This window comes from Odocoileus virginianus, chromosome 10 (genome assembly GCF_023699985.2).
Source record: "Odocoileus virginianus isolate 20LAN1187 ecotype Illinois chromosome 10, Ovbor_1.2, whole genome shotgun sequence".
In the NCBI taxonomy this organism is placed as follows: domain Eukaryota; kingdom Metazoa; phylum Chordata; class Mammalia; order Artiodactyla; family Cervidae; genus Odocoileus; species Odocoileus virginianus.
In genome coordinates, this window is record NC_069683.1 from 51,564,039 (window position 1) to 51,584,240 (window position 20,202).

The 20,202-nt window shown below is 38.8% G+C and overlaps 1 protein-coding gene across 3 annotated transcripts in view; it reads left to right on the forward strand.

Annotated features, from left to right (window-relative positions):
- ZW10 (zw10 kinetochore protein) overlaps window positions 1-18,358 on the forward strand; it is a 34,237-nt gene extending 15,879 nt beyond the window's left edge. For 2 of the 3 annotated variants that reach the window (XM_070473564.1, XM_020872793.2), the window contains exons 8-16: window positions 1,473-1,636; window positions 2,524-2,706; window positions 6,627-6,865; window positions 9,530-9,601; window positions 12,115-12,284; window positions 13,128-13,258; window positions 13,926-14,057; window positions 14,823-15,025; window positions 17,804-18,358. In XM_070473564.1, coding sequence (XP_070329665.1) covers window positions 1,473-1,636; window positions 2,524-2,706; window positions 6,627-6,865; window positions 9,530-9,601; window positions 12,115-12,284; window positions 13,128-13,258; window positions 13,926-14,057; window positions 14,823-15,025; window positions 17,804-17,924 — 1,415 coding nt within the window. In that variant the 3' untranslated portion in view covers window positions 17,925-18,358. The remainder of the gene's footprint in view (window positions 1-1,472; window positions 1,637-2,523; window positions 2,707-6,626; window positions 6,866-9,529; window positions 9,602-12,114; window positions 12,285-13,127; window positions 13,259-13,925; window positions 14,058-14,822; window positions 15,026-17,803) is intronic. The other variant, XR_011490028.1, reaches the window with a different exon arrangement.
- Window positions 18,359-20,202: the final 1,844 nt, after the last annotated feature.

Below are 20,202 nucleotides of genomic sequence, written 5' to 3' on the forward strand. Positions count from 1 at the left end.
GGAAAACAAAGTCATTGGAATGGAATGAATCTGTTTACTCTGACTACATAGAAAATGTGTTTATATGAAATACTAGAAGTAATATACGTGCCTGAAATGAGCACTACAGTACACATACGGTGATGCTATGGTTAAAGTGAGATGTGGTCTTATCAAAGCAACAAAATTGTGCCTCACAGAAAAGTATTTTACAGTACTTCATTTTTTTTTTTTTTTTAGTTTAAAATTTTTATTAAAAAAATGTATAGAGATCCCATATACCCTTCACCCAGTTTTCCCCACTGTTAGCATCTTGTGTAACCATAGTATAGGATCAAAACCAGGAAATGGACTGTGGTACAATTCACAGAATTTATTCAGATTTTTTCAGTTTTCCTTGCACTCATTTGTGTGTATGAATAGTTCTATGCAATTTTATTACTGGTGTAGATTCATGTACCTAACACTACACTCAAGATGTGAAACTAGCCTATCACCACAAGGCTCCCCTGTGCTACCTTATAACCACACACCTTTGCTTTCAGTTTTAAACTTAAGTTGAAATTGCTTAAAATTTTAAAAAATTGAATTCGTCACACTAGCCCCATGTCATGTGCTCAGTAGCCAAATGTGGCTGATTGCCATCATATCAAACAGTGCAGGCCTAGACTTCCAATTTTACAAGATAGCTCAAGGCTTTGAGGTAGTATGGTCACTTTCTTTTACGGTTCTCTTTACACTATTTAGTTAACTAATAGTGAAAGTCGCTCAGTTGTGTCCAGTTCTTTGCAACCCCATGGCCTATACGGTCCTTGGAATTCTCTAGGCTAGAATCCTGGAGTGGGTAGCCTTTCCCTTCTCCAGGGGATCTTCCCAACCCAGGGATCAAACTCAGGTCTTCCACATTGCAGGTGAATTCTTTACCAGCTGAGCCACAAGGGAAGCGGTTAATTAATTAACTTCCTCAAAATGTGTTAGAAGAAGCCACCATAAAATATTACCGTGGAAGATGTATTGAAGTATTCCATTTGACAGACTAGATATTACATGATAATGTAAGGTATTTATTGATATTTTGCTTAGAATAAACACTCTGATCCTTTGCAGAGATGAGAAAATATGTTTATTTATTATTGGAGAAATGAGATTTTATTCTAAACTAGTTTCAACTTGGTATGCAGAACTTCTGAGTGCTTGTCATATAATCAGATCTGTGGTTAGCAGTAGATGATTATAATGTAGATCGCTTACTACCTCATTGTTGCAGAGAACAGGCGTGCAGTCTTATAGTGCATATGATTCATCTGAGCAGTGAAAATACAATAATAATTGTGTGTCATGCATTTCCCACATAATTGAAGTAGGGTAGAATTACTTGCGCTGTTTTCTTCCCTGTCATCTTGAAATTGAAGAGTTCTAGAAAAGTAGGGAATTTGAGAATGTATCTGGTGTGTGAATAGCTTCTTGTTTAAAATTTTTTCTTTTGATTTCAGATTTACCTCTTGATGCTGACCTAGAAAAGTTAAAGACATCTAAGATCACATTGGCTGAGATGCTTGGTGACATGATCTGGGAGGACCTATCTGAGTGCCTTATTAAAGATTGTTTGGTTTATTCTATCCCGACAAATAGCAGCAAGTTACAGCAGTATGAAGAGGTAAGAGCAGAGGTGTCACCGGAGGTTTGGAGAGACCACAGGTTCTTGTCAGTGTCCTTTGTTTATCTTGGAGATAGTTTGTTCCTTAAGAAAATTATTCATAAGATGTGGATGCAAATTCCCTATAACTTCATTTCTCTTCTGGCTTGCTACCTTTTGATTGGGAAGTATGCTGTCTTATTCAGTATTAATATGTTTTCATTAGTAAGGTACTTTTGAAAAAGAATTGTTTTTATATCTGTATCAGCTCTAGTAGCTACTAGGCGATACTTTACTTTTTGGCTTCTTTCTAGTGTTTCCTCAAACACTAAAATAAGTACAGAAGTCCCCTCTTAGGTATGTTATAAGACCCTCAGTGAAGACGTGAACCTGTGGTTAGTATTGAACTGTAGATAAATGTGCAGTGTTTTTTCTATACTATGGGCAGGTAGTATATATAACACGGATATACTGTATAAACAGATGATTCATATCTTGTTGGTAAAACACAGCAGGACAATGTGATATTTCATCACACTACTGAGAATAGCACACAATTTAAAACTTAGGAATTGTTTGTTTCTTGAATTTTTCATTTATTATTTTCAGACCATAGCTGACTGTGGGTAACTGAAACCAAGGATAAGGGAGGGGGATTACTGTATATTTACTAAAAAATTTGTTAAACTTTTACTAAGCAGAGTCAGAAACTCATAATGAAGTTGCTCTTCCTGATGAATTTAAATGTGTAATATTTTCTACATAATAGTGAATGGTCTGTTCTAAAACTTAATTAGCCGTCTGCTCGTTGTTCTTTTCTGTACATTGGATTTGAAATTTTAATATTGAAAAGGAATATATGTATATAATTCTTTACTTTCTTTCTTTTTCTTGCATTTCTTTCTCAGATCATACAATCCACTGAAGAATTTGAAAATGCCTTAAAGGAGATGAGGTTTTTAAAAGGAGATACTACTGATTTGCTGAAATATGCCCGTAATATCAATTCTCATTTTGCTAACAAGAAGTGTCAGGATGTGATTGTGGCGGCTAGAAACCTAATGACCTCTGAAATTCACAACACTGTGAAGGTATGGGCGGGATGGTTATAATTTATTACATTTCATTAGGAAGCAGCTTATTTTAAAAATGATTGTGGTAGAGTGGAAGAGCATGTGACATTTGCTGAGATCATTGAGGTGAGTTATTTATTTTCTTAAACATTAGTTTTCTCATTTTGAAAGGGGTCCTAAGACCTACCTCTTTCATAGGGTATTGTGGGATCCAGATAAGATAATGCACATAAAATCATTGTATAAACTGAAAAAGGCTACATGAATTTAATGGATTACTGTTGTTGAAATCATAGAGTATATCAACCTATAGTTTTCTTGACTTTATCACGTGAATTTTTAGTATGCAATTTTGTGACAACTACTGTTATATACAGAGATTATATCCTGTTGTGAAAATGTTGACTCCATTGCTTAGGCTAATAGAGGTGCTAGTTTTGAAGATAATAAAAGGAAACAAAAAGATACGATCTTTGTATGGTGTAAAAATTATCCGTAAAATCTGTGGACAAATTATAATTTGCATTGAGTGTAATTTACTCCTTTGACCTTAGATAATTCTGTGTAGTTTTTCTGTTTTTTAAAATATCTTACATATATAAATTAATATTTGGCATATATAAGTGTTATTTAGATTAGAAAAAGACATAGACTGAATAACCCCTTAGAAAATTCCTCAGCCGCTCTTCTGTTACCACTGAGAGGACCATGCCCTTCTCCCCTCTGTGCTTTCTGCTTGCCCCTTTCTCCTGGGGTTACCCTGCTGTAGTGTCCGCTTCAGTAAAGTATTTAATTAGCCATTTGAGCTCCACAGATACTAACACATTTTGGTGAAATCTGGGAATGTCGGGGGAACTAAAATACACTCAGGGTTTTTACATGAATGTCGCTTATGTCACTCTTGTGCACAAAACCCAGTGACTTCCTATCTCATTCAGAGAAAGACCCAGTCGGCTTACCGTGGCCTGATAGGCCCTGGGTGATGCGTTCCCTGTTGCCGTTCTGACTGCATATCCTACGGCATTCCTCTTCAGTCACTCTCTTCATTTGCCAGGACAGCTTGGCTACAGAGCTTTGAAACCTCTTTCCCCCTCTGCTTGGAATATTGCTATAGACTTGCTCCCTTTCCTGAACACTATTTTACTTTTTAAGAAAAATTCATTATTTTAAAAAATATTTCCTTGGCTGTGCTGCTCAGCATGTGGAATCTTAGTTCCCTAACCAGGGATCAAACACATGCCGCCCCCCCCACCCCCCTCCCCCCGGCCCCTACCCCATCCCTTGCATTGGAAGCACAGGATCTTAACCACTGGACCACCAGGGAAGTTACTTGACCACTATTGAAACTGTAACCTCTTCCTATTTTTTTTTAAATTATCTGTATATTTATTTTTATTTTTGGCTGTTCTAGGTCTTCTTTGCTGTGTGGGCTTTTCTCTGGTTGCCGTGAGTGGGGGCTGCTCTCTAGTTACAGTGTGTGGGCTTCTCATTGCAGTGGCTTCTCTTGTTTCAAAGCACAGGCTCTCGGCCTGCAGGCTTCAGTAGTTGTGGCTTCCAGGCTCTAGAGTCCAGACTCAGTACTTGTGGTGTATGGGCTTAGTTGCCCTGCAGCATCTGGGATCTTGGTGGGTCAGGGATCGAACCCATGTCTCCTGCATTGGCAGGCGGATTCTTTACCACTGAGCCACCAGGGAAGTGTGAGTCACTCATTTACATCTGACTCTTTGTGACCCCATAAACTATAGCTCGCTGGGCTCCTCTGTCCATGGAATTCTTCAGATAAGACTACTGGACTGGGTAGCCATTCCCTTCTCCAGGCAGTCTTCCTGACCGAGGGATTGAACCAGGGTGTCGCGCACTGTGGGCAGATTCTTTACTATCTGAGCCATCAGGGAAGCCTCCCCCTATTTCTTATACTCTTTGCTTGCTTTGTTTTTCTTCCCTCATAGCTCAGTTGGTAAAGAATCTGCCTACAATGCAGGAGACCCCGGTTCGATTCCTGGGTTGGGAAGGTTTGCTAGAGAAGGGATAGGCTACCACTCCAGTATTCTTGGGCTTCTCCTGTGGCTCAGCTGGTAAAGAATCCACCTGCAATGCGGGAGACCTGGGTTCAATCCCTGGAGAGGGGAAGGGCTATGCACTCTGGTTTCTGGCCTGGAGAATTCCATGGACCTTATGGTCCAAGGGGTCTCAAAGAGTCGGACATGGCTGAGTGACTTTCAAGTTACTTATTATAAATAAATATTTTGTCTGAATTATTTATTGTTTTTCCCCACTAGAAAATATGCTCTGTGTGTGGAGGGTTGGTCTCTTTTTTTCCAGTTTGTTTTGTTCTTTACTGTTTTGTTTACTGTTGTACCTCTAGCATCAAGAATATACCTGGTGCATGCTACTGTGTACTTAGTACTCAGTAAATATTTGGTAAATGAATTAATATATATCCCAATAGCTCTGCATAACTCCTTGTTATAAATATGATTGTTACTAGATTGCTTTGTGACTCTGGGCTAAATCTTTTAGCCTTGTTGAACCTCAGTTTCCTTTTATGTAATATGACAGAATTGAACTAGATAATCTCTGAGCTTCCTATTCAACTAGTTCTGACATTCTGTAAGATTTTATTTTCCTCCCAAATATCCAAATCCTAATGATGGAGCTTCCTCTAGATCAGAGTTTCTCAGCATTGCCACTGTTGACATTTGGGACCAGATAATTCTTTGCTCTGGGGCCTGTCCTGTAGGATGTTCAGTAGCATCGCTAGCCTGTACCCACTCGATGCCAGTGGCACCTCCCCTGGTTGTGATATTTGTATTCTCATTGAAACATTATAACAGCCCTATAAAATAGATGTTATTATACAAATTTTATATATAGATGGCAAGTCTGATGACTTTAATGTTTTTTTAAGACTTGAAAAAAACTTAAACTTTTTCTATCAGAAATTTTCCATAGAGGTCCAGTATGTACTAAGCAGAGCAGCTCTTCTTGAGGTAGGAACCTGCTGCTTCTACCTGCTTAATCTCCCCCTAACTTTTTTTTGGCTCCTGAGGCATCTTTGAGAAGCACAATTTGAAAACCATTATTTTAGTGCAGTTTCTTCATATTACAATGAGAAAATTTAGGTCAAGAGAGGTTAAATGACTTTGCTTAAAGTTAGGGTAGAAAATATCACTGATGTTTCCAGACTAGAGCCCTAGTATTCTTCCCTTCATGTGTGTGTACTCGGTTACTTTAGTCGTGTCTGACTCTTTGCAACCCTGTGGACTGTCACCTGCCAGCCTTCTTTGTCCATGGGATTCTCCAGGCAAGAATACTGGAATGGGTTCCCATACCCTCCTCCAGGGGATCTACAGCCCATGGATCAAACCAGTGTCTCCTGCATTGCAGGCCGTATTCTTTACTGCTGAGCCACCAGGAAAGCCCCATTCTTCCCTTTAGTTTTCACCAAATCTGGGAATTCTTATTCAGTGTAAATGTAAGGAACGTTTTTTGGATTTTGTTTGGAATTTTGTTTTTAAGAGCAGCATAAGCTAGCTTGAATGTGTTGTTTCTGATGGGAAATAATTTAATGACAGTGGAACACAAAATCATACTGGTGTGCATTAATCCAGTATTGTAATCTGAGAAAGAGGATTTTTTGAAGGTCCTTTCATTTACCTAAAATCTTGGGTCAGTTTCACAGCTTTGCTGTTTCCACCAAGAGTAAGAATGCACAGAATGAAAGAATGGCACAGTAAAAGGGATTGCTTATTCCTTATGATTTACTTTCACCCAAGATTGAGCAGCCATTAAAGTACTTCCATATTCACTCATATTATATAATTATTCTGTAGATCCACTGCTTAATTGTGATGGAAGTGGTCAGTATCTTATTCCTCACTGTCTGCATACATCTGGATTGTTCTCAGGACAATGCATTTTCTGTGTTTGACTCTTAGATTACTCCTGCTTCTAAGATAAGTTTGCCAGACTTACCTTGTCCTAATGAGGACGACAAGCTACAAGTACAGAAAGTGTCCACAGCTCAGTACAATGAGGTGGCGAATTTAGAGCCTGAGAATACGTTGGACCAACATTCCTTTTCTTTGCCTACATGTCGCATCAGTGAATCTGTGAAGAAATTAATGGAACTTGCCTATCAGACTTTATTGGAGGCAACAACCAGCAGTGATCAATGGTATGAGCTCTGAGTTATCTGAAAATGGCAATGACTTGGTTAAATGTGTATCTAAACTAGACATTTATTAAGAAAATTAGCTGGAATTCTTTGGGTTTTCTTATCCTATTAGTTAATTTTTTTTTTCCCTAGAGATTCAGTATAGCACACAGGTGTGTACTGGTAATTAATTTTTACTTACAACAACGTATAGTCTTATAGCAAAGTATGAGAAATAAAATCATAAATGTGGATGGACAGATGGGTTTGACATTAAAAATTGTTAATCACTTTTTAACCGAAAGCTTTCTAATTTTTTGCTTTTAACTTTTTATTTGACTTGAATGGTATTACATGAGAAAGCACTTGTGAAGAACTTAGAATGTTCCCTGGGAAATAATTAATACTCAGATGTAAATTAGTATTGGTTGTGGTGGTCATAGTGATAGCTGTACCATCTGCTTCAGCCTAACATTCATTTTACCTTTTGAAATCTAGGTCCTAATTAATTTATATCTGAAATACTAATGTTAAGCAATAATAGTTTGTTGGGCAGCCAAAGGTAGAAGGAAAAGAATGAAATGCACCAAAGTTCTGATTTCTCCCTTTCCAGAAGATTTCTTCTAGTCAGCATTACATTCAAGATACCTAAACTCGATTCCACATACCTCCATATTTGAATCTCTTTTTGTTTAGTAGGCTCCTTCCCCTGAGGAGACGACAGTAGGGTGTAGCCCAAGTTGATTGTAGAGTGGGTTTTCCAAAGCCTCTTTAGTTTGAATCTATGTGTCGTAGTTTTTTTATTTCACATTCTCATAGGAAAACAGTTTCAATTAGAGCTTGACTTAATCAAATTGCATCTTCCAAGGGGCTTCTGAAGTTTTAATCTCCATGTATAAACAAACCCTTTTATTTTATTCTGTTCCAGAAAGAACATGTATACTAAAATACTTCAATGATTTTAATGAATCATTATGTTCACGAGTCCATCCGGTTTTAAATATAAGGAGGAAGAAAAACGTAATACATGTAAAAGGAATCATATACTCCTTTGGCAGAATAAGGGCTTCCCTTTGGCTCAGCTGGTAAAGAATCCACCTGCAATGCAGGAGACCTGGGTTCAATCCCTGGGTTGGGAATATCCCCTGAAGAAGGGAAAGGCTACCCGTTCCAGTATTCTGGCCTGGAAAATTCCAGGGACTGTATAGTCCACGGGGTCCTAAGAGTTGGACATGACTGAGTGGCTTCCGCTTTCACTTGGCAGAATAAATACAGGAGTGAATAGGGCCTCCTCGGTGGCCCAGTGGTAAAGAATCCATTTGCCAATGCACGAGACATAGGAGACGTGGGTTTGATCCCTGGGTCGAGAAGATCTCCTGGAGAAGGAAATGGTAACCCACTCCAGTATTTTTGCCTGGAAAATTCCATGGACAGAGGAGCCTGGTGGACTACAGTCCATGGTGTCACAGAGTTAGACATGACTGAGTGACTGAGTATGCATGCACATTTTTTTGCATGGCATTCACCTGAAATATACCCGAGCAGACGTTAGGGATGCAAGACAATTTTTCATAAGATAATACCAAACTATATGTGTATGTATTTTTAAAAATTTACTTATTTGGCTGCACCAAGTCTTAGTTGCAGCCTGTGGGGTCTTTAATTGCAGCATTCGAACTCTTAGTTGTGGACTGTGGGATCTGGTTCCCTGACCAGGGATCTAACCCACGTCCCTGGCATTGGGATGGCAGAGACTTAGCCACTGGACCACCAGGGAAGTCCCACCAAACAACAGTTTTGTATACTGAATGTCTACGGACATCTTTCTCACCAAAAAATTAGTTTTAATAGGACAAACAGAAACACAACTACAACAACCCACTTTCCTATTATCAAACTTCAAACAGCAACAATGCAACGAAAATAAAATGAGATAATTTAGTCAGGTATCATAGTCATCAAGTGTTAACAGTGTTTTGTGGTATAGTGAACCATGACTAATTTTTTTAACAATCATTTGTGGAATTCCTGTGACTTACTCAGGGTACATAGTTTTAGTTAGTTTTATGTAGAAGTAAGCTCCATGAGCCTTTTATTTGCTCTGAGAGCTTTTTAATAATAATCTTTAGGTGTTCTAAGACCAGACTTAAAGGGCAAGAAATCTTGAGGTTGGATCCTCTCCTGGAAATGTTGATTCACGTCCTTGCATGGGGGTGAGAGGGAGACAAGGTGGAGGCTGCAGGCAGACTGGCCCCGACAGCACCAGTGAGTGCCTTTCTTGATGCCTTGCCCTTTGCCGAGCGCGCCGGTGAGCGGGTGACATTTGCTGAGGCTTAGCTCCGTTCATTGCTGAAGGGATACTCGGGGTCCTGGCAGAGCACAAACTGATAGATGGGAAAGAGGCTTTGCGTTGAAAGTCACTGTTCTTAACTCCGTGAATGGGCCCAGATTTCAGACCTGCAGTCCAGTTGGTAACTCCTGGCTGAGAATTCATTCCATCCAGAGGAATGGTGTTTTCAGCAGTGACCAAGGCAGCTGTAGTCTTAACTGTAGACTTAGCTTAGTCTCTTCAGCTGTGGTCTTAGTGGGGGACTCTCACTTAAGGTGCACTGACTGAATTTTTTTTCTCATTGCCTTTAATTTATATCCTTATGCATTTCTCTTGAAACTGTGTTTTCTTTTTAGCGCTGTTCAACTTTTCTACTCAGTGAGGAATATCTTCCATTTGTTCCATGATGTTGTACCAACATATCACAAGTGAGTGCCACTGTGTCTGACTTCTGTATAATATTGTAGGCTTAAAATGTTTGAGTCAGGTTAAAACAGTAACTTTATATTCCCACCTAAGATAATTGGCTGCTAAAATTCACAATACAGTGCAATAAACCATTTACAATACATGTTTAAAGTACATTCGTCATTAATAATACATTAATAAGGGTACTATAATCTGCAGGATAGTAGGTGAGACGGATTTGAAAAAAGAGAACTTTTACCCTATTACTGATGGTAGGCATTTTCAAAACTGTCTCACTTTACTTGGTTGCAAAACAAAAAGGCCATCCATTGCTCCATATTGCTATCTAGTAAACATCCCACATTTTCCCCTTGGCATTCACAGCTTTGCAGACTTAATACCAGGTGGCACTAGTGGTAAAGAACCTGCTTGCCAATTCAGGATACTTAAGAGATGCCGGTTTGATCCCTGGGTTGGGAAGATCACCTGGAGGAGGGTATGGCAACTTACTCCAGTGTTCTTGCCTGGAGAATCCCATAGACAGAGGAGCCTGGTGGGCTATGGTCCATAGGGTTGCAGAGAGTTGGACATAACTGAAGTGACTTCGCACACACACACACAGCTGCTCTTTTTAGTGATCTTAGGCTGTATTTACCTCACATCTTGGATTTTTTTTAAAGTTTCTTTTAATATTAATCTGATAAGTTAATATTTAAGCCTCCAGGAGTTCTCGTTATCATCCAAATAAAGTGTTTTGGATGACTTTATAGATATTTTAAGTAATATGTCAGCAAAGCTATACCTTAAGTCAAGAACTCTGGTTTCAAAGAAAAGGTCAGTTTAATGTTTATACTGATTTTTAGTTCAGATTTTTGAACAATTGAGACGTTTTTAAGTAGGTCCATTTATTTTGTTCTAAAAGACCACTTATTTATTGTAAGCTTATTATTTTTATTTGTATTCTCTTTGCTGTGGCTTAAAACTTTTATTTCACTTTCTACTTATTTAGGTAAAGGAAAAGAGGAAACATCTTCAGGTCAGTTAATAGCCACGTCCTTGGGGATTCAGTTGGCTTAGGGCTTTTTGTGCTTAGAAACATTTTTCATACTGGGGTGGAGTTAGATTTGCCATTTCCCCCCTTTGTATGATCTAAGAACTTTATGCTAGACCAGTGGTTTACAAACTTTAGTGTGTTTCAGAATCACCAGGAAACTTTGGTAGGATACAGATTACCAGATTTCATGCTCCAGATATCTGATTCAGTAGGACTAGAGTAATGTTGTTTGGTCACTGAATTATGTCCAACTCTTTGAGACCCCGTGGACTGCAGCATGCCAGGATTCCTGGTCCTTCACTGTCTCCCAGAGTTTGTTCACATTCATGTCCATTGAGTCAGTGATGCTGTCCAACCATCTCATCCTCTGCCACACCCTTCTCCTCCTGCCTTCAATCTTTCCCAGCATCAGGGTCTTTTCCAGTGAATTGGCTCTGCACATCAGGTGGCCAAAGTATTGGAACTTAAGCTTCAGCAGCAGGGTTGGGATAAAGCCTAGACTTTTTAACAGATTTCCAGGTGATGCTGCTATTTTCTTGCCAGGGGACCACACTTTCAGAACCACTGTTCTAGATTAGTGTTCTCAGCTTTGGCAGTATTTTAGACTCTTTCATGGACCTTTGAGAATATATATATTTGCTTAAGCCCTAATTCTAGAGATTTTGATGTATAGGTGTGATTTAAGACTCAGACATCTCTGTTTTCTAAAGCCCTGTGATGATTGTGACGTGTAGCCCAAAGTGAGGACAACTGTCTTAGGTTGTTAGTTTCCAACTTTGTATATTCTAGCCTGACATGGAATGGCCAAACCAGGAAGTTTAATTGAATGACTGCAAGTGGATATGTAGCAGAAGTTTAAGACAAGCTCTCTTCCCAGGCTAGGTAGATAACACTAATATGTGCAGAAGAATTAAAACAGTGATTTTTAATCTTTTATGAAAATTTAAAATCACCTGGTGGGATTTTAAAACATATAAATGCCCCGATTTCACTCAGAGGTTGTGTTTTGTTTGGAGAGTGAAGTCTAAGCATCTATATATTTAAACTTTCTCAGATGACTCTAATCTGCAGCCACTTTTGAAAACTAGTGAGTTGGAAAATAATTAAGTGCTTCATTGTATAAATGAGATAGGAGTTTGGAGAAAGAGGAAGCAAACCTGTATTGCCACAGGCTTATCAGTGTTAAATTTTAAGGGAATTATGTTTAGCTATTCTAGGTTTCTAGTACAAAGAGTTGACAGAAGTAAACATCCATTCCCTTGCTCTTTCTTTCTTGTTAATCACTGGGTTAGTTTTATTGGATAAGGTCTCATGCAGGCAGAACAAACTCACTGTGTGGGAGTGGGAGCAATGAGTTTACATCTTGCTACTTAGAGCATTTATACAGCAGACAATGATTAATAACCGAGAAACTCGTTAGAAGAGCCAACTTCAATAACAGGTGATTTCTTTCTTTTCTTTCACTTCCTCCTGACCTAGGGAGAACCTTCAAAAACTGCCGCAGTTGGCTGCCATTCACCACAACAACTGCATGTATATTGCTCACCACTTGCTAACCCTCGGGCATCAGTTCAGGTTGCGTCTTGCCCCCATTCTCTGCGATGGCACTGCTACTTTTGTGGACCTTGTACCTGGCTTCCGGAGACTTGGTAATGATGCCTTAAATGTAGGAGAGCATTCTGATAATGCAACTTATCAGACTAGTATCTTTATAATTTACAAATAAGACCCGTTCGAAATTAGATGGTGGTCCCTGAGCTGTATTGGAAGAGAAAGGGCATTTAATTTGCAGGTGTTCCCAGTTATATAGCTTTATGAAGTGAATGCAATCTTTTGAAAGCATTACTTTTTCATGACATGATTCTGTGGTACATTAGAGTTCCAAACTGCATTGCTGGTGTGTGGTGAATTCACCAAATTAGAGTTATGTCAGTAGAGTGACATGTCCTAAGAGGTATAGTGTGACAGCCCTGTTAGCATTGTTTGTAAGAGTCACTAATGTCAGTGCTTATTCATTTGCAAAACCTCAAACCAGCTCCCTTCTCTTCTGCTTCCCTTAGCTTTACTTCTGATTATTAAAAATCAAAAGAAATATGGGATATCAGTATGTTTACTATAATGATAGCTTAAGAAAAGCAGAGAATCTGTATCGTTTACTTAGCTTTTCAATTCCTGACTTTCCCCTGAGGTAGTGTAGATATATCAGGAAAATAAGCAGTGGCATCTACTGTATATGTAGTCTTTCTTATCTGATTCTGGACAAACTGTTGAAAAAAAGTTCACTGTTCTGAGGATGGGCTTGGAGGGACTGGCGGTTGTATTAGAAGTGGTGTTTTTATTAATCGTAACCTTAGGGCCACCTTATGTTAACTAACAAGCAATTGTTTTCAAATAGGCAAAAACAGATATTTGGTTCCTGCTTGTCTCTCCTCCTCCACCCTTAGTGTAACTGAACAACGCTCAGAATTCTTTATTCTCTTTTCTCATCATAGGGACCGAGTGCTTTCTGGCCCAGATGCGGGCACAGAAAGGAGAACTTCTGGAAAGATTGTCAAGTGCTAGAAACTTTTCGAACATGGACGATGAGGACAATTATTCTGCAGCAAGTAAAGCAGTGCGGCAGGTGGGGAGCTGTTGTTAACTCTGCAGTTCGCGCTCTTTCTTTAGATGCTTCCTGCTTATTTTTAAGTAGCAAAGCGTATGTGGCAGGTAGCTCAGTTGATTCCCCACAAGTCCCTGTGGAAATGTGGCCACTTTTTCTAGTCACATTGATGACCTTTCCTTTCCCCTGCCCCACCAAGTCAATAGGAAGCTGTCTTCCCATCAAGCCAGTAGTGCGCCTAGTTATCTAATAAGTCTGCCACCGCAAGTGTTGGGTTGGCCAAAAAGTTCGTTTGGGTTTTCCTGTAAGATGTTGCAAAAAACCCAAATGAGTTTTTTGACCGACTCAGTGTTTTAACCCATAAACTTGGAGAAGTTTGAAATACTAGCTTTCATCTTTAAAAAAATGCTTCTCTCTCTTAAGTGACTTACCTTTTTACTCCAGTTTTCCTGTCAACAGGGTAAGTATTTTTCATCAAGCAAGGATATCACTAGGGTGAAATATTTGAGAAACATGTGTTCTGAATGGCTTTACATCACTATTATGTAACACTTCTTCCTTACACACAGAAATGGTAAATGTAAATCTACCATTTAGAAAATGTGAGTTGTAAGGAAAATGTGAGTTGCAAGGAAAATGTGAGTTGTAACAACCTCTGTTTCATGTAAAGATTGTATTTTTCTGACAGGTACTGCACCAGCTAAAGAGACTCGGAGTTGTGTGGCAGGATGTCCTGCCGGTGAACATATATTGCAAGGCTATGGGGACTTTACTCAACACAGCGGTTTCTGAGATCATTGGCAGGATCACTGCCCTGGAGGTAAGGGCCATTAGATGCTTCTCCAGACTTGAGCTGCAGTTGTTCCTCCAGGTGATGTTGAGGTCTCATTTTTAGTCAACACAGATGGTAGAAGAAATTGTTCGTGTCTCATCTCTAAGTCATTGTACTGTTATTTTCTTACTTTTGTCTTAATTCTGTTTTTCTGGAGTCTTGCTAATCTCTGTCCTTCATACCTATCTAAGAAAGTAGGATCATATGGCTTACGCCACCTGGCATCTGTAAATTATGAGTGAGGAGCCTGGAAATGGGGCAGTTCTCCCAAAATACAGAGTGTGAGGTTGTATACTTAATAAGTAGGTGGACTGAAGACTTTAATTTAGTAAGATAAGATGCAGCCTTGTGCAAGTACCACTTTACCAGCACCCTGTTGATGTTGGGACTATATGTGTGATCCTGCAGGAAAGTTGCCTGGACTCTGCGAGGTGATTCCTCTAAAGTATAGATTGGCTAAACCCCTGTAATAAGATTCCCTGCTTTGCAGCACACTGCCCCACTTTCTATTGGAGAAATGGATTCTTTCATGCAGGCAAATGAAATTACCGACAATCTATTGAAACCGATTGCATGTCATTCTTGCTTTGGGAGTATTGTCAGAATTGATGAGATCAGTAAGGTCTGCTAAATTGGTTGGAAAACATCTTGCTGCCACTGACCCCATGAATAGCATGCACCAAAGATCTGCTTTTTTCTTACCACTGAACTAGTCTAATTCTGTTCTGTCGTGTTCCCTTTGTGCAAAATCAGGACATCTCTACCGAAGACGGTGACAGATTGTATTCCTTGTGCAAAACAGTGGTGGATGAAGGACCTCAAGTATTTGCACCTCTGTCTGAAGAAAACAAGAATAAGAAATACCAAGAAGAGGTTCCAGTCTATGTGTCAAAATGGATGCCATTCAAAGAACTGATGATGATGCTACAAGCCAGTTTGCAAGAAATTGGGGATCGGTGGGTAAAACCCTTCTGTAGGATTTATTTATGTCTTCACAACTATAAAAGAATATCAGTGCCATTGAAGGCAGTGCTTTCCTCTGTTTCCTAGTGTTACTCAGGAGAGTTTCATATTGAGTAGCAGTAACTGGGGCCTTTGCATGGCCTGTTGTAGTGTGGATCTCATGACCACTGTCTCATATTTGATACTGTAAGGGCTTCTTGCTTCTATTATTTTTGTCTTGAGCATGTTGTTTTGTCATGCTCTATAGATAGATGATCTTGTACTGCTTGCATTTTACAAGAAGTACAACCTTCTGACACCTAGATGGAAATTCTTGCCCATTTTAACCAACAGTGGATGCATTTTAAGATTGATTTTGATATGTTAATAGAGAAGTGACTTTTACCTGTAAGAATAGTCAGCATCAAACCACTGTTTGTTTGAGCAGCAGTTTTTCTACAGGGATTCAGTACCACACACGTAGAAAGGATTCATCTTTTCGTAAATACAGTGGATGTTGTTTTCTCTCAGCACCATCAGTTAACATTGCTGTGCTATGTAATTGCATACTTTGTTGTATCCTATTGAGTGTGTGAAGGTCGTTGATGCTGTGCAAAAACAGAATAGATACTGGCTAGTTGCATATCCATGGATGCTTTAATTATTGTCTTGGTATATGATTAACAAACACACATAACCTTGCATAGAGAATGCACTGAATAGGCATTGAGGTCCATATCCATCTCTGTAGCTACTCGTCTAGCTGCTTTAGGTTGGTTTATTACAGATGCCCAAGTGTATTAGACTAGCTGTCCTTGATGTGTCTGAGTTGTTCCCAGCAAATACTATTCATTCTTAAACAAGGTAAATGAGATTTTTGCTTGAAAAAACAAAATCACCTCAGAAGACCTCTAACTGCACTTAGTACAAACTTCAAGTGATTCATCTGTTATTTACAAGTCCTTGGTGGGTTATGTCTTCAGATAAGACTCCAGAGGGCAGCAGATGAGAAATTTTGTTTCTGCTGTTAAAAGGGCCCTCTTGCAGCTCAAGAATGATCATTAATTCTTTGTTATGAGAACAGTTATAATACTGATATATCTCAGCTTCTTTTCTTCCGCCTAGGAAGATATTCTTCCTCCCAGAGATTTCAGTAGATATAAGGATAGTAACTAATTGAGAAAATATTTTTTTACCAAAGAAACTGTCTTTGGTTGTGTAGTTTAAACATTTAAAAATTAAAATACATACCTATGAAGGAGTACAGTATATATAACATATTCACAAGTCTAAAGAACAAAAGAGTAAAATAAATGTTCGCATACCTATTACCCAACTAAGAAAAAGATGATCATTACCTTTGAAGACCCTGTGCTGTTCTCTAAATGGTCCCCCCACCCCCAGAGGTAACTGTCTTGAATTTTGTGTTATCTCCTTGCTTTTCTTTATAGTTTTACCACATTTGTATGTATCCCTAAATATAAATTTTAGATTTGCCTGTTTTTGAACTTCCTGTTAATAGAATCTTCTATAACTTGCTTCTCTTGATTAGAGAATTCATTCATGAAAGTATATATAGCTATAGTTCATATGCACTGCTGTATCATATTCTGATAATAGTCATAGTTTTTTAAAAAGTTATAATTAACAGATTACTTTCAGGTTTAAAACATAGTGATTTGCTATCTTTATACATTATGAAATGATCATCACAGTAATATCAGTTACCATCCATCACCAAAGTTGTTACAATATTGACTGAATTCCTTATGGGTATGTTACATCCCTGTTGACTTATTTATCTTATAGCTGCATATTTCATAGTTTATTTATTCTGTTGTTTCACATATTCACCAGTATTTGGTATTATCAGACTTAAAAATTTTTCCTAGCCTAGTTGCTATGAAATGGTAGCTCATTGTCCTTTCAATTTATATTTCCCTAAATTCTAATGTCATTGAGCATCTTTTTAGTGATCATTTTTTTTCTATTGTAAAATGCCTATTTATTTTTTTTTATATTGGAAATCTGTGCTTTTTTGTGGAAGTATAGTTGATGCATAATATTATTAAGTTAGAGGTGCCCAATATGGTGATTCAGTTTTTAAAGGTTATACCCCCTTTATAGTTATTATTGGCTCTATTCCCTGTGTTGTACAATGTATCCTTGTAATTTATTTTATTAGTTTGTACCTCTTAGTCCCCTCCCTCTAAATTCCCTGTCCCCACTGGTAACAACTGGTTTTTATTCTCTCTGTCTGTGAGGTATTCATATTTTTTACCCTTTATTCTACTGATTTTTTTTGTGATTTTAAATGTATTATTTTGTGCCTCTTCTTTGTCGGTTAAAATGTGCTGCCTGTGGTTCACTTTTTAAAGTAGTTACAGTTATATTTCTGTATATAACCCTGTGAGCATGTGGTCCTAATTGTCAAGTTTAAACGGGTCTAGTGAGTATAGAATAAGGAAGAAGTGTTTATCTTTCTAACTTGGTCTCTTCATCAGTCTATGCTGATATCAAAATGCAGCCAAGAAGCAGAAGATGTTAAAGATACTGAGTGGTAGACTCAATAAAGAAGGGGGGAAATGCCAGAATTTGTTTTATTTCCATTTTAACACATTATTGAATCAATGTCACTTATATAACAAATCACCGGCCACAGGCAGTAGTCTCTGCAAAAATCCCCTCGTCAATAATGAGTTAAACAAATACATGTTTGGAATCAAGTAAGCAATTTAAAAACTTTGCTTATACTTAATAGGAAATAGAAATTGTATTTTTTTATTTTGCAGGTGGGCAGATGGAAAAGGGCCCTTGGCAACTGCATTCTCTTCGAGTGAAGTTAAAGCTTTAATTCGTGCCTTGTTCCAGAACACAGAAAGAAGAGCAGCCACCCTTGCTAAGATTAAATAGCTCCATCTTCCTGAGAAGGCCATGTCTTGACCAGGTGGATTCCTCTTGGCGTAATCACTCCTTTAAAGACTTCTTGGAATCACTGATATGTTGTGGAAGTTTGATTTCACCCAAGAACGCCTTACCTCCTGGCCTGTATGGTAAGATGTCAAATGAAGTACCTCAAGTTGTTGACTTTTCAGCCACCCTCCCATGATAAAAAAACCCCAGGGTGACATTATTTCATGTTGCTTCCAGGATCTCGGGACTGTATCCATTGAAAATAAAAGCTCTGGCCTTGGATCAAGGAATCTGGGACATTCCAAGAGTCACAATAAAGAATTTTTGAGGGATGGGAGATTTATTTTGGAGGGCAAGGGAACTATATTTGGTCTCTTGGGAATTAAAGAGACTGCCTTTAATATTTCTTTCCAATAAATAATAATTTTCAGTTATGGTGAGTGTTTTTAATAATATGGGAGCTTAACAAAGGAGGCCATCAAGTTTTCCTCTCTTTTGTGCCATTCTTTTTATTGACATTTATGATCCTCACAGAGGACTTACTGATTTATCTTCTTTCTTCATGATACTGTCTGATAATTTCTCAACATTCTTAGGACCTCTAAGACTTTCTTTTAGTATAAATTTTTGGCACTTTTTGCTGTTTCAACTAAATGGTTGTTTTTTTTTTTTTTTCTGATCTTGCACATGACTTGTAGGATCTTAGTTCCATGACCAGGGATTGAACCCAGGCCCTAGGCAGTGAAAGTGCAGAGTCTTAACCTGTGGACTGCCGGGGAGTTCCCAGACTAAATTCTATTTTTTTTAATTGGATTTTCTTTTCTTCTTCTTCTTTTTTTTTTTTTGTCTTCTCAAATTCCACTGTTTCTGTACCTCTCAGATGGCAAAGGTTTTAAATTGCCAGTGTGCCTTCTGTAGGTACGTGCTGTGAGGCGCGAACTCTGGGTTCTACAGCCTAATCCTGTATTTGGTGAACGTGGTTAATCCTACAGCTCAGCTTTCTATGTTTGTAACTCTGCAGCCACTGGAGGTTTGTATTAGATTGAAGTTATTCTCTGAGAACTCTGGGTTGTATCTCTTCATGCAGAGCTATGATTTCCTCTTGTGAAAAGAGGGAGAAGAGTGTCGCCTGTGTGTGCCTCGGAGAAGGTGCTGTCTGGAGGAAGTTTTCAGTGTAGTGGTCTGCTTCCTCGGGCTTCAGCCCCCAGTCCCCGGCATGCATAGAATAAACTGCCTTCAATTATTTCAGCTTCCCCTTGTTCTTAGTTCGGGCTCAGCCCCTAGACATTCTGGTTACTTAGTCTGGTGTTTTTTTATCAGAGAACTCAGCTGTGGTTAATGACAACCTATTTATTTATACTCAACATACCCTATTATGACAACACACAGAAAAAAGACGCCTGAACCAACTCTAGTTTTTTTGAGAACAAAGAAGTTGTCTTCCTTGAGAGAGGGGGAGGGGACCGTTTTCACAGATGAAGAAAATAACTGTTTTTGAAAATCCACACAATTTGAGGTAGCATTCTTTTTTTCAGCGATGGAGAGAATGGGGAACTAAGGACAGAACTGAAATACATGAATTACAGGACTGTTAACACAATAGCAGATTTCTTTTGTTCATAGAAGCTATTCCTGCTGCTTGACAGGTGTAGCAATTGAGGGGTGGGATCTCTTATAATTGAATAGCGTGCTCCTCATCCCCCCCCCCCCCCATTAGCACAAAAAACTGCATCACAATTCTTCTGAGGCTGGGTAGACTCCATCCCTCAGCATTTGTTCCTCTAGTGAATACTCTGTATATTATATCACACAGAGCGGGCAGACTCCAATTGCCAAGGCAGTGAACAACTGGTGTTTAAGGGAATATTCGTTCTGGTCAGAGATCTCTGGTCAGAGATCTGCTCAGCCATCTGACTGAGCAACATGGGAGTAGGGTCTTGCAGCTCTTACTGAGACCCTGAAGGTAACTATTCTGATTGGGAACCTAGGAACCTTCTTGCTCTAGAAAGAGTGTGGATTATGGGAGTAGGAGGATTTTTTTTTTTTTAAGGTTTTTTTTTTTTTTTTTTTTCCTTAATGTGGACCACTTTCAAAGTCTTTATTGAACTTGTTACAGTGTTGAACTTCTGTTTTATGTTTTGGGTGTTTTTGGTCAGGAGGCATGTGGGATTTTAGTTCTCCTACGGAGAATCAAACCTGCAGCCCCTGCATTGGAAGGCGAAGTCTTATAACCACTGGACTGCCAGGGAAGTCCCAGGGGGTAAAGGAACTTTAAGAG